Here is an 18,973-nt window from a genome sequence, read left to right as displayed (position 1 = left end):
TCATTTCTTACCTTTTTGAAATTTTTTTCGCTTTAATCTGCAATTCATAACTAATAAATTATGATCAAGCGTCCACGTCTGCTCCAGGAAAATTCTTTCCCCTTAAAATTTGGATTCGAAATCTTTATTTTGCCATTATACTCGTATTTTTCTTCCTTTTACTATTGTCAGCTCCTTCCACCCATCACAATTAAACTTTTTTCATGAATTTACTCAGTAATTTATTTTATCTCATTATACATTTTCTAAATCTGTACGTCGCCTGTATAACTATTGGGCATATGTACTTCTACTACTGTGGTGGGTCGTGGATTTCTCCGTACAGTTCAGAAGAGTGCTGAAGCACATGAAACTTAATTGCATGACTGTGATTTTAGATCTCTAATCTGGCAAGCAGCATGCAAGATTGACTTTTATGCAGGTTCCAAGGCCCTGAATAGGCTGCGTTGAAAGTGTGAAGCATTTAAGAGGGAGATGCGGCGACAGTGACAGTGGCAGGAAGAAAGGACAAAATAAAAAAAAAATAATTTAAGAAGTAAATAAAGTTTATTCAGAAACCTCCAGTAGAAGTACCATAAAACAGATACATATAATTTCAATTATGATATAATTTAAGCTCATATTCAGTATGTTCATTTAATGCATGACTGATACATTGCAAAAGACGTGCACAAATCTGGTCGTGGAATCAGCCTTTCTACAAATAGGGAAACTTTGTTACATCGTTGACTCCAGTACCATGTCCTAAGGACTTCTTGTTGTGGGGATTTGGGTAAAGGCACCTATCGAGTCCGAGCAGCATTCGTACGTTTGCGCTTATCTCTCATTACAGACATACATACACATTTCAGTATAAACTGTTCTTCGGACGCCACAACAACACTAATGCCGTAGCAAGTTGCTGCTTCGAAATACTTTTCCTAAAAGGTGGCTGTATTATCATTTTCTTAAATCGAAAGGGGGCAGTTTTAGTGTTGAAATTCTGTGCATTATTAGTCGATTAAACTGGAATAGGAAAATAACAGCTGCTACATTTAATGGTTTGTCATTTATATAAATATTTCCCTCTTGATCTACGCTTATAGAATGCACACAGACTCAGAAAAAGGTCTTTTCACAATCAAGAAGGCTTCAATTCAAATGTTCGCACTCTGGTGCTTTTAAACTCAAGAGTTCTTCCTCAATTAGGAAAGTACTGTACTGGCGCGAATTAAGCAGCACTTTTTCTCCCAAATTCAGCCACGTGGACACAGGATGTGGCTTACCTGCACGATCCTATGGATATCGATGTATCTACGCAAAACAGAAACTTCAGCTGTAATGCTCCTTCCGTAGTACGAAATAGAGAAAAAATTACTTGTTGTATATGAGGTAGCACTGTAGTCGTCTTGGATTGTTGGCATTTCATTTCTCTGGTGACAGTTATCGTACTCACAGTTAAGATATTTTATATGATAGGAAAGGCGAAGTTTTTCTCTAACTGAAGAGTAAAATTTAGTTTTCACCAGTGAGTATAACGTCTAAAGCAAATCGTCAACAAAATCCGAAATGCGGAGAAGCTATGATGCAAATTTCAAACTTGGAGTTACTCGTCATGCGAAGATTACACCTGATACAGTAGCTGACAGGAAAGTTTCAAGAAGTGGCGCGTGTCCAGTGCCCTTGATGGGAGCGAACACAATGCACTTTGGGAGGACAGTGGCGAAAATGTTTACAATGATGGAGGAAATACCGGCAGTGAATTTAGCAGCGATAAAATCAAAGACTGGGATTAGAAAGCTGGTGAATTTTGCAAGTGACACTAACAGTCCATCCACTGCCAAACCGACTGCTGTGTGGTCCCCTGCCAACGGCGTCAATCGGATGCAGTATGGATGGGTGTGTAGTCAGCACATGGCTCTACCGGCCGTTGTCAGTTTTCCAGACCTCAGCAGCTGCTTCAAGTTGCATCACGTTGCTGAGTGGTCCCTGTTCCAGTTCTTCCACCAAGGAAAAATTGTTAGCAGTATCAGAAATTGAACGAACATCCTCTGTGTGGAGTCACATATGTTGAACACGCAGCTATAGAAGTAGACTCCCCTAATGCGACACAAAAAAAAGAAATATGTGATTACGAGTGGCCGTAGTGTGTACCGTTTTATTGTCGGATTTTTTTCATTTTTGATCCCTCAAAATTAAGGTGCAGCTTATGTTCGTGTATGGGTTAAAGTGGAGAGATAAATGGAAAATCGTAGGAGGGCAAAATCTGGAAATTAGCCGCGCTCTCTACCTATTTTACATCTTTTGTCAAACCGACGCGTTATCGTTGCGTATATAATTACCTTTCTATGAAGTGGTTTCGGTAGACTAACACAGAAGTGCAGTGTGTACTTGCCAATATGATGCACTGAAGTAGCACACTACTCCATAGAAGGTACTGTGTTTTGGTCTTGTTGCTACGCGACTCAAATCGAGGGCATTTGAGGGCTATTCGAAATAGGGTACGGGATTGTACATTGCTAGTTTCTGAAGAAGGATGATGAGGAAAGATACGTACTCTAAAATATAGCAACGGTCGGCCGCGGGAGGACGCGGAGGAATAGAGACGGCACCCGGGAGCAGAGTGTGAAGGATTGGGGGTGGGCGTGCTGGCGAGCTGCAGGCCGCGAGCGCGTCAGCAAGAGCGCTTCCGGAAGAAGCAGGCGGACGCGATGATGGCGGCGTGGATGGCCGCCATGACGATGATGGCCATGGCGCACGTACCTCGCTCCGGCTCCGGCTGGTCCATCTGCAACAGCAAAGCCACCCGCGTCGGCATTAGACAAGCGCCGGACAAACCGGAGCCTTTCATACCGTCCATTGACTTTGACCACTGACGTCATAACAAACCCCAAAATGCGACACAAATATGATTTCAAAATAGCGCCTTATGATATTACCCGTTCCTATGGCGGCGGATTATACACTGACGTGAAAAAAGTCGTGGGATACCTTCTAATATTGTGTACGACATCCTTTTGGCCGGCACAGTGTAGGAAGTCGACTTGGCATGGACTCAACAAGCAGACGTATTTTTATTTTTATTTATTTAGTTATTTATTGTTTCGTGGGACCAAATTAAGGAGAAGTCTCCATGGTCATAGAACGAGTCAATACATAAAATTATAACACGATAGTAGAAACAGATAAAATGAAATACAAGAAACGTATTCAGGCGACAGTTCGTAAGTTTAAATAAAGAAAATCAACAATGTAACACTGGAATTTGCTTAATTTTTCAGCTCTTCCAGGAGCTCCTTGACAGAATAGACGGAGTGAGCCATGAGGAAACTCCTCCGTTTAGACTTAAAAGCGTTTGGGCGACTGCTAAGATTTTTGAGTTCTTGTGGTAGCTTATTGAAAATGGGTGCAGCAGAATAGTTCAAAAATTATTCAAATGGCTCTGAGCACTATGCGACTTAACTTCTGAGGTCATCAGTCGCCTATAACTTAGTACTAATTAAACCTAACTAACCTAAGGACATCACACACATCCATGCCCGAGGCAGGATTCGAACCTGCGACCGTAGAGGTCGCTCGGTTCCAGACTGCAGCGCCTAGAACCGCACGGCCACTCCAGCCGGTAGCAGAATAGTGCACTCCCTTCTGCACAAGAATCAAGGAAGTGAATTCGACATGCAGATTTGATTTCTGTCTAGTATTAACTGAGTGAAAGCTGCTAACTCTTGGGAATAATCTAATATTGCTAACAACAAACGACATTAAAGAAAATATATACTGTGAGGGCAATGTCAGAATTACCAAACTATTGAATAGGGGTCGACAAGAGGTTCTCGAACTTACACCACATATAGCTCGAACAGCCCGTTTTTGAGCCAAAAATACCCGTTTTGAATCAGAAGAATTACCCCAAAAAATAATACCATATGACCTAAGCGTATGAAAATATGCGAAGTAGACTACTTTTCGTGTTGAATTGACACCTATTTCAGATACTGTTCTAATGGTAAATAAAGCAGCATTTAATTTCTGAAAAAGATTCTGAACATGGGCTTTCCACAACAGCTTACTATCTATCTGAACGCCTAGGAACTTGAACTGTTCCGTCTCGCTTATAATATGCCCATTTTGTCTGATCAAAATATCTGTTATTCTTGAATTGTGAGTTAGAAACTGTAAAAACTGAGTCTTACTGAGATTTAGCATAAAATTATTTTCCACGAGCCACGAACTTATTTCATGAACTACATTATTTGATAATGTTTCAATATTACACACAAGATCCTTCACTACCAAGCTGGTGTCATCAGCAAACAGAAATATTGTTGAATCACCTGTAATACTAGAAGCCATATCATTTATATAAATAAGAAACAGCAGTGGCCCCAGCACCGACCCTTGAGGAACGCCCCACTTAACAGTGGGGGACTGAACATCACTACCACTCTCAATATTGCGGAGAATTACCTTCTGCTTTCTGTTCTTAAAGTAAGAGGCGAACCAATCGTAAGCTACTCCCCTTACTCCATAATGGTCCAACTTCTGCAGTAATATTTTGTGGTCAACACAGTCAAAAGCCTTCGTTAAATCGAAGAAAACACCTAGCGTTCGCTGCCTTTTATTTAATCCGTCCAAAAACTCACAGAGAAAAGAGAATAAAGCATTTTCAGTAGTTTACCATTTCTAAAACCAAACTGTACATTTGACAGCAAATTATGTTAATTTAAATGCTCCAGTAACCTTGTATATACAAACTTCTCGATAACTTTAGGAAATACCGATGGCTTAGAAATAGGTCTAAAATTGTCAACATTATCCCTATCTCCATTTTTATAAAGTGGCTTCACTACCGAGTACTTTAATCGGTCAGGAAACCGACCACTCCTAAAGGAAAAGTTGCAGATACGGCTAAGTACTGGGCTAACATACATAGAACAATACTTCAGTATTCTGCTAGATACCCCGTCATATCCATGAAAGTTCTTGGTCTTTAGTGATTTAATTACTAACTCAATCTCCCTCTTGTCAGTATCATGGAGGAGCATTGAGCCATGCTATCTGTACAGCGTCCTGACCTCACAAATGCCCCATAAATGTTCGATGGGAGTCCTGTTGGCTTATCTGGGTGGCCAAATCATTCGCTCGAATTGTCCAGAACGTTCTTCGAAGATGAAGTCCTTGAGAGGCTAAAACAGTCTTCAGTAACCGAACATAACCATTTCAGTCAATGATTGCTTCATTCCATGTAAACACGGCCCTCACGATTATGGAGCCACCACCAGTTTGCACAGGGCCTTGTTGACAACTAGGTCCCATGCCTTCGTGGGGTCTGCACCACATTAGACTCCTACTATCAACTGATACCAACCGAAATCTGACCAAGCCACGGTTTTCCAGTCGTCTAAGATCCAGTTAATATGGTGATGAACCCAGGAGAGGCACTGCAGGCGATGTGCTGTTCGCAAAGGCACTCGCGTCGGTCGTCTGCTGCCACAGCCCATTAACGCAAAATTTAGCCGTACTGCCCTAACGGATACGCCTCATATTGATTTCTGAGGTTATTTCACGCAGTATTGCTTGTCTGTTAGCACTGACAACTCTACACAAACGCCACTGCTCTAGGTAGTTAAGTGAAGGCCGTCGGCCACTGCGTTGTCCGTGGTGAGAGATAATGCCTGAAATTCAAAGTTCAAAAACCTAACAGTGGAGGATGTACACTACTGGCCATTAAAATTGCTACACCTAGAAGAAATGCAGATGAGAAACAGGTATTCATTGGACAAATATATTATAATAGAACTGACGTGTGATTACATTTTCACGCAATTTGGGTGCATAGGTCCTGAAAAATCAGTACCCAGAACAAACCGCTCTGGCCGTAATAACGGCCTTGATACGTCTGAGCATAGAGTCAAACAGAGCTTGGATGGCGTGTACAGGTACAGCTGCCCATGCAGCTTCAACACGATAGCACAGTTCATCAGGAGTAGTGACTGGCGTATTGTGACGAGCCAGTTGCTCAGCCACCATTGACCAGACATTTTGAATTGGTGAGAGATCTGGAGAATGTGCTAGCCAGGGCAGCAGTCGAACATTTTTTGTATCCATAAAGGCCCTATAGGACCTGCAACATGCGGTCGTGCATTATCCTGCTGAAATGTAGGGTTTCACAGGTATCGAATGAAGGGTAGAGCCACATGTAACACGTCTGAAATGTAACGTCCACTGTTCAAAGTGCCGTCAAAGCGAAGAAGAGATGACCGAGGCGTGTTACCAATTGCACCCCATACCGCCAGGTGATACGCCAGTATGGCGATGACGTACACACGTTTCCAATGTGCGTTCACCGCGATGTAGCCAAACACGGATGCGACCATCATGATGCTGTAAACAGAACCTGGATTCATCCGACAAAATGACGTTTCCCCAATCGTGCACCCAGGTTCGTCGTTGAAAACACCATCGCAGGCGCTCCAGTCTGTGATGCAGAGTCAAGGGTAACCACAGCCATGGTCTCCGAGCTGATAGTCCAAGCTGCTGCAAACGTCGTCGAACTGTTCGTGCAGATGGTTGTAGTCTTGCAAACGTCCCCATCTATTGACTCAGGATCGAGAAGTGCCTGCACGATCCGTTTCAGCCCTTCGTATAAGATGCCTGTCATCTAGACTTCTAGTGCTACGAGGGCGTTGGGATCCAACACGGCGTTCCGTATTACCCTCCAACCACCGATTCCATATTCTGCTAACACTCATTGTATCTCGACCAACGCGGGTAGCAATGTCGCGATACGATAAACCGCAATCGCCATAGGCTACAATCCGACCTTTATGAAAGTCGGAAACGTTTCTCCTCCTCACATGAGACATCACAGCAACGTTTCACCAGGCAACGCTGGTCAGCTGCTGTTTGCATATGAGAAATGGGTTAGAAACTTTCCTCATGTCAGCACGTTGAAGGGGTCGCCATCGGCGCCAAGCTTGCGTGAATGTTCTGAAAAGCTGATCATTTGCATATCACAGCATCTTCTTCCTGTCGGTTAAATTTCGCGTCTGTAGCACGTCATCTTCAGGATGTAGCAATTTTAATGGCCAGTAGTGTATAAGGTACGTTGGGGGGACGAGGAAATCAGTATAGTCATGATTGTACTGCGGAAACAGGGCGATTTATCTGCGGTCCAGAAGAACATGATCAATGGCTTTCAGGCCAAGGGGAATGTTTTCATATCATTCCCTGCGCAAATTCTGTAAGGCACAGAGGATAAACACAAGTATACAAATGTCCTCGAGAGGACTATTCCATCACTACACGCAGTGTGTTTTTCCTCACCACGATGGCACCTACCAGAAGGAAAATGCACCGTGTAAACAGCTCGCAGTGTATATGCGTGGTTCGCGGGTCACCAGGATGAGTTTACCACCCAACAAACTTCCCAGCTTTAAACCGAATTGAGGATCTGTGAGACCGCCTCGATGGCGCTCTTCGCGCTATGGATCCTCAACCGAGGAACCTAGCACAGCCATGGCACTGGTGTCAGCATGCCTCCACATCTCTGTCAGTACCTTCAAGAATTTCATTGACTCTCTTCCTGCCCCATTCGCAACGGTCCGCGCTGAAAAACGTGGGTATTCAGCCTTTTTTTCATCGAATAAAGAGCTTGATCTTAATAATAAAAATCGAAGGTAACGAGAGAACCGCGGGAAACTAAGGATCCTGGACATTAACAAACTAAAAAAAGTAGTAAAATATACAAAAGAAATAATCAGAGAAAGACGACACAATGCTTTGGTCTAAAGAGTAGCGGAAACCAGCTTTAGCAGGTATCCAAATATCAGCTGACCTCTATAGGTCAATTTGAAAGACTGACAACGACAAATGAAAGCCAAAACCGGCAGCAAAACAAAAAGTCAAAATGAGATACAAATAAAGAATACAAAATATTACCGCAACTGCCGAAACACGATATCAGCATAATCACACCAGCTATATAAATGAACTGTAAAGGCTGAGAACAGTACATAAAGTTAAAAATGTATACCAATACAGAAAACCCAAAAGGAGATCTCAAGAAACATAGAAAAAAATAGGTAGAACTAATGAAACCTAGTATCCGAATACTTGAGTAATATACCTCAAGTTAATAAGCTGATAGCAATACAAAAAAAAAAACTCAGAGCACAACAAAAGAGCCACAATCGGGAGAACTAACGAAACACAGCAACAAAAACTCCACCTGACCCTTATATCTCATCTTAACACGACGATACCAATACAAAAACCTATAGTAGTAAAAAACGCGAAAAAGTTATATAAATCCACATAGCCAAAAATCGCTGCAGTCAACAAATCGGCTAACATAACTATAATACAGAAAGCTGGGCGTTAATCTCTGAATTCAAGAAGCACACGTCGAAAGAATTTTATATTCAAAAGAAAAATGGAGTCATAAATAATTCCAAGTTCATGTAAACTGTAAACTGTTTTCGCTCATTACTAGGAGAATCAAAGATAATGTTCAAATCTTGAATGATGAATGACATCAGCCACATTAACAGTATACGTCACGGCTCAAACTAGAGCGGCGGTATCGAAGGGTTAAGACGAGCCCAAGCGCCAACGGCCACGTCACTTCACGCGTCTCACATTAACTTTTCTTGTAGCAGATGATTCTCAAATAACGATTTTTTTTACGCAAGTAGTGCGTTTTATTGACCACCAGCAGAACTGATACTAGAAGATTTTTTCACATAAGGAACATATCGGTTACCGTCCCGCACATACCCTCCCTTAGACATTCCTTCCATTCTATATCTACATCTACATATATACTCCGCTAGCCACGAAGCAGTGTGTGGAGTAGGGCACAATTCGCGCCAAAGTCATATCCCCCCCCCCCTCCCCCTCTGATCCACTCGCGGATCGCACGAGGGAAAAACGACGGCCTGAACGCCTCAATACGATCTCTAATTTCTCTATCTTTGAATGGTGATCATTGCGCGAATTGAAAGTTGGTGGTACTACTATATGCTCTACATCCTTGGTCTCTTCATAAGAAGTTTAAAAATAAATCTCAGGCTAATGATCGTCGAAATGTGTTCTTTTTTTCTTTTAAGATAATTATTAAGTAGACATTCCTCTGTGACAATAAATACATTTTTTAAACTTATTATAGAGCTAATTGTTAAAAAGAGTTTTTAATAATTTTTGATGCAAGATGTATGCAAAAATACTTGCCCATTTTCATAGTATACTTTGTACACTTGACTTCATTTTATGGACGAAAATAACTAATTACAAAATACTTTCTATTGTAATAAAAATCATCATGCAGTAAATAACATGCAAAATAAACAATAACAGTATGAAATTTTCATTCTTCAGCTGAGTGTGCGCTGATGTGAAACTTCCTGGGAGATTAAAACTGTGTCCTGGACCGAGACTCGAACGTGGGACCTTTCCCTTTTACAGGCAAAGGGTCTACCATCTCAGATACCCAAGCACAATTGACGCCCCCTCCTCACAGCTTCACTTCCGTCAGTATCTCATCTCCTTCCTCCCAAGCTTGTGAAAACAAATGAAACTGTAAGGACGGTATTTTTAGTTGTGCTTTGGTAGCTCAGATGGTAAAGCACTTAACTGCGAAAAGCAAAGGTCCCGAGTCAGAGTCTCGGTCTGGCTCATAGTTTTAGTATGTCAGGAAGTTTCAACAATAACAGTATTCATTTATGCAATGGAGTATAACGAACCAACCATTACCATTATAGCTAAGCACTCTGAACAAAATATTAACTCCATCGCTCAAAGAGTACGCTGGTCGCTTTACAGCGCAGTATATGCTGTATACGTATTGCTATACCATTATGTGATCATCAAGGGATGATTTAAGACCTGTAAGTGATAGCAGTAAAGTGGCGGATATGTAACAGTCGGTCGAATGGAATCGGTGCAGTAAGATGTGCTGGAGTGACAGACTGGCAAACGGAGCTTTCATGTTGGCAATTGTGTATGACCTCAGTGTGAAAGAAGCTGCCCGATCTGTGTACCAAAGCAGACCGTCCAACATCTCTGCAATGAATGGTACAGCAGTCGTAACCAAGTAAAATGGCATAAAATAGTGGTTGTAAAAAGGTAATAACCGTCAGGAGAGTGGTACTAGTATTATACAATGCCCAAAACATTCATTTTCAAAAGCGACAAAAATCTGCTGATGCCAGTAAATGCAGGAGCATATCACCCAGTTTCCAAGGGAACACTGCGAAGGGAAGTGCAGGCAGTGGGTATATGGAATTGGATAAGTCGCTTGAGGCCACTGCTAACTTGGTGCATAAAAGTGCACATTTTCAGTGACCCGAACATCACATTAACTGGGCAATAGCTGGAAGTCTCTTTACAAATGACACACTACTGGCCATTATAATTGCTACACAAAGAAGAAATGCAGATGATAAACGGGTATTCATTGGATAAATATATTATACTAGAACTGACATGTGATTACATTTTCACGTAATTTGGGTGCATAGATCCTCAGAAATCAGTACCCAGAACAACCACCTCTGGCCGTAATAAGGCCTTGATACGCCTGGGCATTGAGTAAAACAGAGCTTGGATGGTGTGTACAGGTACAGCTGCCCATGCAGCTTCAACACGATACCACAGTTCATAAAGAGTTTGAGAGATCTGGAGAATGTGCTGGCCACGGCAGCAGTCGATCATTTTCTGAATCCAGAAAGGCCCGTACAGGACCTGCGGTCGTGCATTACCCTGCTGAAATCTTGGGTTTCGCAGGGATCGAATAAAGGGTAGAGCCACGGCTCGTAACAGATCTGAAATGTAACGTCCACTGTTCAAAGTGCCGTCAATGCGAACAAGAGGTGACCGAGACGTGTAACCAATGGCACCCCATACCATCACGCTGGGTGATACGCTAGTATGGCGATGACAAATACACGTTTCCAAGGTGCGTTCAGGGTGATGTCTCCAAACACGGATGCGAACATCATGATGCTGTAAACAGAACCTGGATTCATCCGAAAAAATGACGTTTTGCCATTGGTGCGCCCAGGTTCGTCGTTGAGCACACCACCGCAGGCGCTCCAGTCTGTGATGCAGCGTCAAGGGTAACCACAGTCATGGTCTCCGAGCTGATAGTCCATGCTGCTGCAAACGTCGTTGAACTGTTCGTGCAGATGGTTGTTGTCTTGCAAACGTCCCCATCTGTTGACTCAGGGATCGAGACATGGTTGCGCGATCCGTTACAGCCATGAGGATAAGATGCCTGTCATCTCGACTGATAGTCATACGAGGCCGTTGGGATCGAGCACGGCGTTCCGTATTACCCTCCAACCACCGATTCCATATTCTGCTAACAGTCTTTGTATCTCGACCAATGCGAGTAGCAATGTCGCGATACGATAAACCGGAATCGCGATAGGCTACATGTTGTTACGCATTTCTCCCACTTACACGAGGCATCACAACAACGTGTCACCCGGCAACGCCGATCAACTGCTGTTTGTGTATGAGAAATCGGTTGGAAACTCTCCTCATGTCAGCACGTTGTAGGTGTCGCCACCGTCGCCAACCTTGTGTGAATGCTCTGTAAAGCTAATCATTTGCGTATCACAGCGTCTTCTTCCTGTCGGTTAAATTTCGCGCCTGTAGCACGTCATTTTCGTGGTGTAGCAATTTTAATGGCCAGTAGTGTATGTGCGTCCAAAGTACCGACGGCACAATTAGGCATGCAACCCACAATCCTGAGTGTCGAAACATTAGCTGCGTTCACTCATGGATATTTACTCAATATTCTCGGTGACCAGCTGTCCTTTCTCACTCAACTTCATGATGAGCGTACTGTGAACATTCTCGTCTTCCAAGACGCTCACGGCGCTGCCGGCATACGACCCTTGTTTGTTGAAACCCCAGGCAATCTATCGCATCTCGACTTGCCCGCTAAATCATCCGGTCTTAATCTCACAGGGAAACGTTTGCGGATATATGGAACAGGATGTATAATGTAACAGTTTGGTTAGCTCTACGGAATTTAATCATCAAAGAGTATGGATATGGCATTTTGATGGCTAGTGGCAGTATTAAACGGAATTATCGTTATGTTCACCGTCTCTCTCTCTCTCTCTCTCTCTCTCTCTCTCTCTCTGTGTGTGTGTGTGTGTGTGTGTGTGTGTGTGTGTGTGTGTGTGTGTGTGTGTGTGTGTGTGTGTGCGTCTGTGTGCGTGTGCGTGGGTGTAGATTATTTTTTTATCCGATGCGCTCAGCTGCTCTGTGCCCACACTGATTTCTTGATTCTCAACTTTGGTGGTATAGTCTGTTTCAAAGGAACAACACCTAAACAAGTAACCCCCATTAATAATTACTCTTAGTCTATGGGAGTAAACGAAGCACAAGTAACGATAACTGTGTCATATCGTGAAAGATACAGCAGCGTAATTGTTTGAGATATAAGCTATTCTGGATACAAAAGAATGTAGTGTGTTTATTGAAAAAAATAAAAGTAAAGCCATTAAGATCAAGGTTGAACCCCGTGCAGATATTCATGAAAGTGTCAGCATGTTTGGATGTACAGTCAGAACTGAGCTGAAATAACTGGAAGAGTAATGAAGAAAATTACTGATACACATATGAACTACACGAAACTTCATGTGCAACGATTATAATAAGCTTCTCTCGAAACCATGTAAGCCTTAGATCTTTAAAGATTTTCCCACTGTTACTGAGACAGCGATCTAAACATAGTTGTAATTATAGTATTCAATAAGTTACAGAGGTTTGCCGAGACAAATAGCAAATGGGCAAGGAAACAGTAGGGTCAGACGGGAGACAAGTATATAAATTTCTGACAAGGTTAGAGCGTACTGCTGGTACAGCTTAAGGTAGATATATGTACTGAGTAGAGTAATTCAATATCATATGCACATTTTATTGCAAGGTAACAATACAAGAGCAGTCCAAATAACTGAAAAAGATGTGTCGCACTATACTGCAAAATCTGATATGTGGCGTCTTCTCATGGTTGATAGTTTCATACTTGACATCCTGGGACCATAAATCTTACCTCAATCACCTGACCATCGAACTTCACACTCTTTTATTACTGCACGGAAAAAGCATCATTGCACCGGTCTTTTCAAGTCAGATGGGCCCTAAAGAACATCTCATTCTTCTGGAGTTTGGGTTGAAGGACATGGCCCATTTCCTGGGCTCGCACGTCCTCGGATTTTATTTGCTTGAACATTTTTCTTTGTGGTTTCCGTCAAGAACACTTTACTGAAACTTCTCACAAATACAAGCGTTATCTATGTGGCATATTCAAATGCAAAAAAAAAAAAAAAAAATTATCTTTGCTGTTGGAGATCGTTACAGCGAACTCCATAAGTCGATTGACGAAGAAATAAATTTTTACTGTTTGTGTTGTACATCAGTCAAATTACAGACCACAGTATTGTGTGGTGAAGATTTAAAATACGGTTTGTGGAACATCTTGCACTTCGACATACTGCTTAGCACGAACATCAACAGGACGAGAACCAAGTAGCTTTTACTGAATGTTGCACCAGACTTCAAAGTGACACAGACAGACATATACATGACACCATTTTTCTACGTAGCATCAACTCTTTGTCAATAACAGTCGAAATGTTCTAGCTTCAGTTCTGTTCCTCGACGACAGAAATCCGCTCATTGGTCAAGGAGCCAATTGAGAACGGCGGTGTGAAACACCTCATTGTGGGGAAGTCTCTTTCTCACCAAGATGTTCTGTCAGCTTTCCCAAAAGATGGAAATCAAATGGCGTAATATCTGGAATTGCCTATTACCACCAACCATGTTGGTGCTGCCTGGGTCAAATTGTTGGCAACATTTCATTACAGCTAAATGCGACGTGCATTTGGTCCACATATTGCCACACTTTTACCGTGGACCTGTGCGCAATTTAGACATTTTGTCCACAGGAATAGTACTGTCCTGCGTACTTCAGCTTTAGAGTACGTTACTAGTTGCCACGCTGTTTCACTCCCGCACTGCGGTGCGCCTGTTATCTGTACCGCGGCAGAGCTTCGTCTGCAGGAAGTCCCCAACATTTACTCTCTTCTGGTAACGTGCCCCTTTTTCTGTGCAATGCCCTTAGCCTGATGCGAGAAGTGTAACTTATCCCTATGTTTTAACGATATACACAGAGTGTTTTACAATTCCTACTGCAGCTTTCTAGGGGTAATAGAGCAGACTTAGTAGATAAAGTTTTGACAAAGAACCTATGTCTGGAAATGTAAAACAAGTTTGAAGATCGGATCACGTCCAAATCTCCCGCTTCACGATACGCAGAGTGTGGAGACAGTGACCTCTGAGTTGTGTGTTCTACAAGAGCACACGACATGGGCGGTATTTCAAGTATTCATCGTCGATTGGTTTTCTACGTGGCGCCGCGCGGGATTAGCCGTGTGGTCTAACGGCGCTGCAGTCATGGACTGTGCGGCTGGTCTCGGCGGAGGTTCGAGTCCTCCCTGGCCATGGGTGTACGTGTTTGTCCTTAGGATAATTTAGGTTAAGTAGTGTGTAAGCTTAGGGACTGATGACCTTAGCAGTTAAGTCCCATAAGATTTCACACATATTTAAACATTTTCTTCTACGCGAGGAAGAACTTCCTCTTGAAAGTCGAGAGTTCGACGTGTCCGTGGAGCACCACAATCAACCTTCCTCGTACCAGTTTCTCGGAGCCATAGTAGTAATCGGACGAAAACGGTATGTAACGTCAAAATTACAACAGGGACTGGGGACGGCGACATCGTCTCAGTTAGGGTGCGAACCGAGAAGCAGGAGATTTGAACGTGATCCAATTCTCAAACTTATTTTATATCCAAACGTATTACATTCCCGGACAGGATTCCTTTTCAAAACGGTGTCTAAAACCTTCCCTCTGCAGCCCCTAGAAGCTTCTAATAGGAATGGGAAACGTCTACATCTACATCTACGTCTACATAGATACTCCGGAAGCCACCGTACGGTGTGTAGCTGAGGGTACCCTGTAACATTACTAGTCATTTCCTTTCCTGCTCTACTCGTAAAATAGACAGGGGAAAACGACTGTCTCCATGCCCCCGTATGAGCCCTGATTTCTCCTGCCTTATCCCCGTGGTCCTTAGGCGCAATTTATTTTGGCGGCAGTAGAATCGTTCAGCAGTCAGCTTCAGGTGCCGGTTCTCTAAATTTTCTCAATACTCTTTCTCGAAAAGAACGCCGCCTTCTCTCCAGGGAGTCCCATTTAAGTTCCCGAAGCATCTCCGTAACACTTACGTGCTGTTCGAACCTACCGCAACAAATCTAGTAGCCCGCATCTGATTTGCTTTGATGCCTTCATTTAATCCTAGCTGGTACGGATCCCAAACACTTGAGCAGTACTCAAGAGTAGGTTGCACAAGAGTCCTATAAGCGTTCTCCTTTATAAGTGAACCACTCTTTCCTAAAATTTTCCCAATAAACCAAAGTCGCCTCTCCTTCCACAGTTCTCACATGCTCGTTCCATCTCATATCGGTTTACTATGTTGTTCCCAGATACTTAAACGACATGACTGTGCCAAGCAGGGCACTAGAAAAATTGTATCCGAACATGTTTGATCTTCCTATTCATCCGCATTAACATACATTTTCCTACATTTAGAGCTAGCTGTCATTCATCACACCAACTGAAAATTTTGTCTAAGTCGTCTTGTTTTTTCCTACAGTCATTTAACTTTGACACCTCACCGTACACCACGGCATCATCAGCAAACAAACACAGATTGCTGCCCACCTTGTCCGCCAAATGATTTACGTATATAGAGAACAGTGGTCCCCTGGGACACTCCTGACGATACCCTTACCTCTGATGAACACTAGCCCTCGAGGACAATATTCTGGGTCTATAATTTAAGAAGTCTTCGAAACACTCAGATATCTGAATTTATTGATATGCTCGTACCTTCGTCAACAGACTGCGATGGGGCACCGTGTCCAATGTTTTCCGGAAATCTAGAAATACACAAGGTGCCTGTTGCCCTTCATCTATAGTTAACAGTGTACCATGTGACAAAAGGATAAGAGCAATGGTTTCTAAAACTATGCTGATTTTTGGACGTCAGCTTCTCAGTCTCAAGTTAGTGTGTCATATTCGAACTGAGACTATGTTAAAGGACTCTGTGGCAAACAGCTCATGACGTCGGGATAACTCAAGGGTCTAGCCATAGACCCAGAGGTCGTATGGTTGGCTTATAATCGACAAGTAATGGGAACATCAGCAGATGTCCAATGACAGGGCGGAATAGTGACAGATCACATCAGCTCAAGTAAAAGATATTCAATGAACGCAAACAAGAGCAAAGATTGGATACTGTTTCACTCCATTATCGGTACTCAATGACAGGGATCACTAACGTATCTAAAGGAGCCCATCTAGAAGTTATAAAGGTGGAAGGACCATGTAACTGCCATTGCAATGAAACAAAATACCAGTCAGATTCATTGAAAGAATCCAAAAGTGTGTGAGCTAACTATGGAAAAACTATATCTCGCTAATGCTTAAGAGTATGTTTATCAGACTGGGTATCTTACTATTTTGCAGAAATGGAAGCCACAGAAGAAAGCTCGCGTAACGTCAGTGGCAGTAAAGTTAGATACAAGTAGGATCTGTTAAGAGGTTCCGTTGGAATGGAGTCAAATGATATTTTCGTACACTATATAATCTCCGAAACATGCTGCGCAGAGGGTGTAGATTAAGTAATGCACGTAATTTAGTTTGTGACATGACAGGAGTCAGCAACGTATCTGGAGCATTTCCTTTTCGTAGAGGTGCAACAGGCTGAATGAGCCACGAAAAACAACAACAGAGTGCTTGATGCCGATGTTAAGAGATGTTAAGCACTAAAGCCGTGACATCTACGGATTGCAGCGGGTCCGAAATGATAATGATACAGCTAAAGCCTATTGGAAGGCGGCATCGAGAGCGGCTCAGCCTCTAACGAGAGAAAGTCGCTCCTAATGTCCTGCTGGTCACAAACAATTTCGTAACTGAGTTTCATAATGCCGACAAGGTATTTAGGTTTATAGCTTGCTACCGCATGCGTACTGTTTCCTTCATGGCTTTCTCACTACTCCCCACCGAAAATTACTCGAACACCTGGAATTTTCTTAAAATGTGACTGACCTTCAGAGGAAACTACTGGAGTCAACATGTCTTCAGACCACAGCGACCAACTGAAACAACCACTTTCAACCTGATAATGGACAATCACAGAAATATCTCACATTTATTCCTGGACTTAACAAGTGCTTTTGATGTGATTGATCATTTTGCGCTCCTGAGGAAGCTTGAACGGTATGGTGTTAAGAGGTGTGCCAAATCAGTGGATTAAATCATATTTGGAATATCGTACTCAGGAAACTGAAATTAAGTACTTTTCAGAACCATGTGAACTAATTCATGGTGTTCCACAGTGCTCTACTTTAGGTCTTCTCCTTTTATTGTTACACATTAATGATTTTCCATCACACGTTAGGGATCCTGAACCTGCACCGTTTTCAGATGTCACTAATCTATTGATTGAAGGAAATAAAGAAGAAAATCTCACTGCATCTGAAAAAGAAATTTCAAGAGAAGTGCCTGATGGGTTTACCACAAACAGGCTAATACTTAATCCCTGAAAAACGGTACACACGAATTTCCACACAGATCAAAATAAAAATGTAACACAACCCGTAATATGTATAGATAACCAAATCATAAGGGCTGCCAATGAAACTAAATTTCTTGGGCTTCATATTTAGGAAAATCTTAAATGGAGCACTCATATCACATACCTAAACTCAAAACTAGCTAAAATGAGCTATATATGAAGAATTATTTGCAACAATACTAGTGCAGTCAGGGCTGTAAACTTCGCTCGTGTACATTCAATACTGAAGTATGGTATCATTTTCTGGGGAAATGTACATCAGGCCATAACAGTTTTCAGGAAACAAAATACAATTATAAGAATAATTAAACAAGTGAGCAGCAGAAAAACATGCACACCTTTCTTTAAAGATCTAAAGATCTCACCCCTCCGCTGCACTTATATGCTGGAAGTAGCCATGCATATCAAAAAAAGTATACTGACAAAAGAAAACCTTTCTCCTCAAAACAAAAGTGTCCATGATTACAGTACCAGGTCAGACAGTGACATACATGTTACTCATTGTAACACCACATTATGCCAGGAAGGAGTATATCATGCAGGAACGAAACTATACAACAGACTACCATGACATTTAAAATCTCTTCCTGAACTACAGAGCTTTAAAAAGTCAGGGACAGCCTACCTGCTGAAAAATTGCTAATATTCAATCTCACAGTATCTCATGCAAGAAAAAATGTTATTTGTATCTTTAATTGTAGAAATAAGTTAAAAATACACAATATTTTAAAAAAATTGTAATTATTAACTGTATAGATCCAATTTGTTATTAAAATTTAATTAATGTATGTCTGCTGTTTGAAAAACTAATAGATAAAAAGGTTTTCTGTCCAGCATCCTGTGTACGATGTATGTACTGAAAAAGAGATTTATATGGACAAATAAATAAAATAAATATATATATTTACGAATTAAAAATGCTTCCTAGCAGCCTTATCAATAGTTCACAATTTTAGTGTTATTTATGGCTGAGAGGCATGTTTCGTCATCTACCCCCACATTAAAAAAAAAGTTTTGCATTACCTCTTTATTTCGAAGTTCGTGGCACAGACAACAAACGTTGGTTTTGAGGCAATCGTATATATTCATTAGCAATGTCTTCAGATCACCAAATCATAAAAATAAACATACGTGTAGCGAACAAATCATATATTTTCCATGGGAGGATTTTGCTCCTAAGCAACTTGAGTACGTGTTGGAAAGACCCGTTGCTCGGATGCAGGCTCGAATCCGTTGTGGCATACCATCGATGATATCATCAAGCCGGCCCTTGGATA

At 42.1% G+C, this 18,973-nt stretch overlaps 1 protein-coding gene across 1 annotated transcript in view; it reads right to left on the bottom strand.

Moving 5' to 3' along the window:
• Positions 1-527: 527 nt before the first annotated feature.
• The window catches only part of LOC126282335 (uncharacterized), a 636,605-nt gene continuing 618,159 nt past the window's right edge, over positions 528-18,973 (bottom strand). The window contains exon 2 of the mRNA XM_049981992.1: positions 528-2,767. Within this exon, the coding sequence (XP_049837949.1) occupies positions 2,654-2,767 (114 nt within the window). The 3' untranslated portion in view covers positions 528-2,653. The remainder of the gene's footprint in view (positions 2,768-18,973) is intronic.

The sequence above is a fragment of the Schistocerca gregaria genome, chromosome 7 (genome assembly GCF_023897955.1).
Source record: "Schistocerca gregaria isolate iqSchGreg1 chromosome 7, iqSchGreg1.2, whole genome shotgun sequence".
Classification (NCBI taxonomy): domain Eukaryota; kingdom Metazoa; phylum Arthropoda; class Insecta; order Orthoptera; family Acrididae; genus Schistocerca; species Schistocerca gregaria.
Note: the sequence above shows the minus strand (reverse complement) of the source record. Positions and strands in the feature narration are given on the sequence as shown.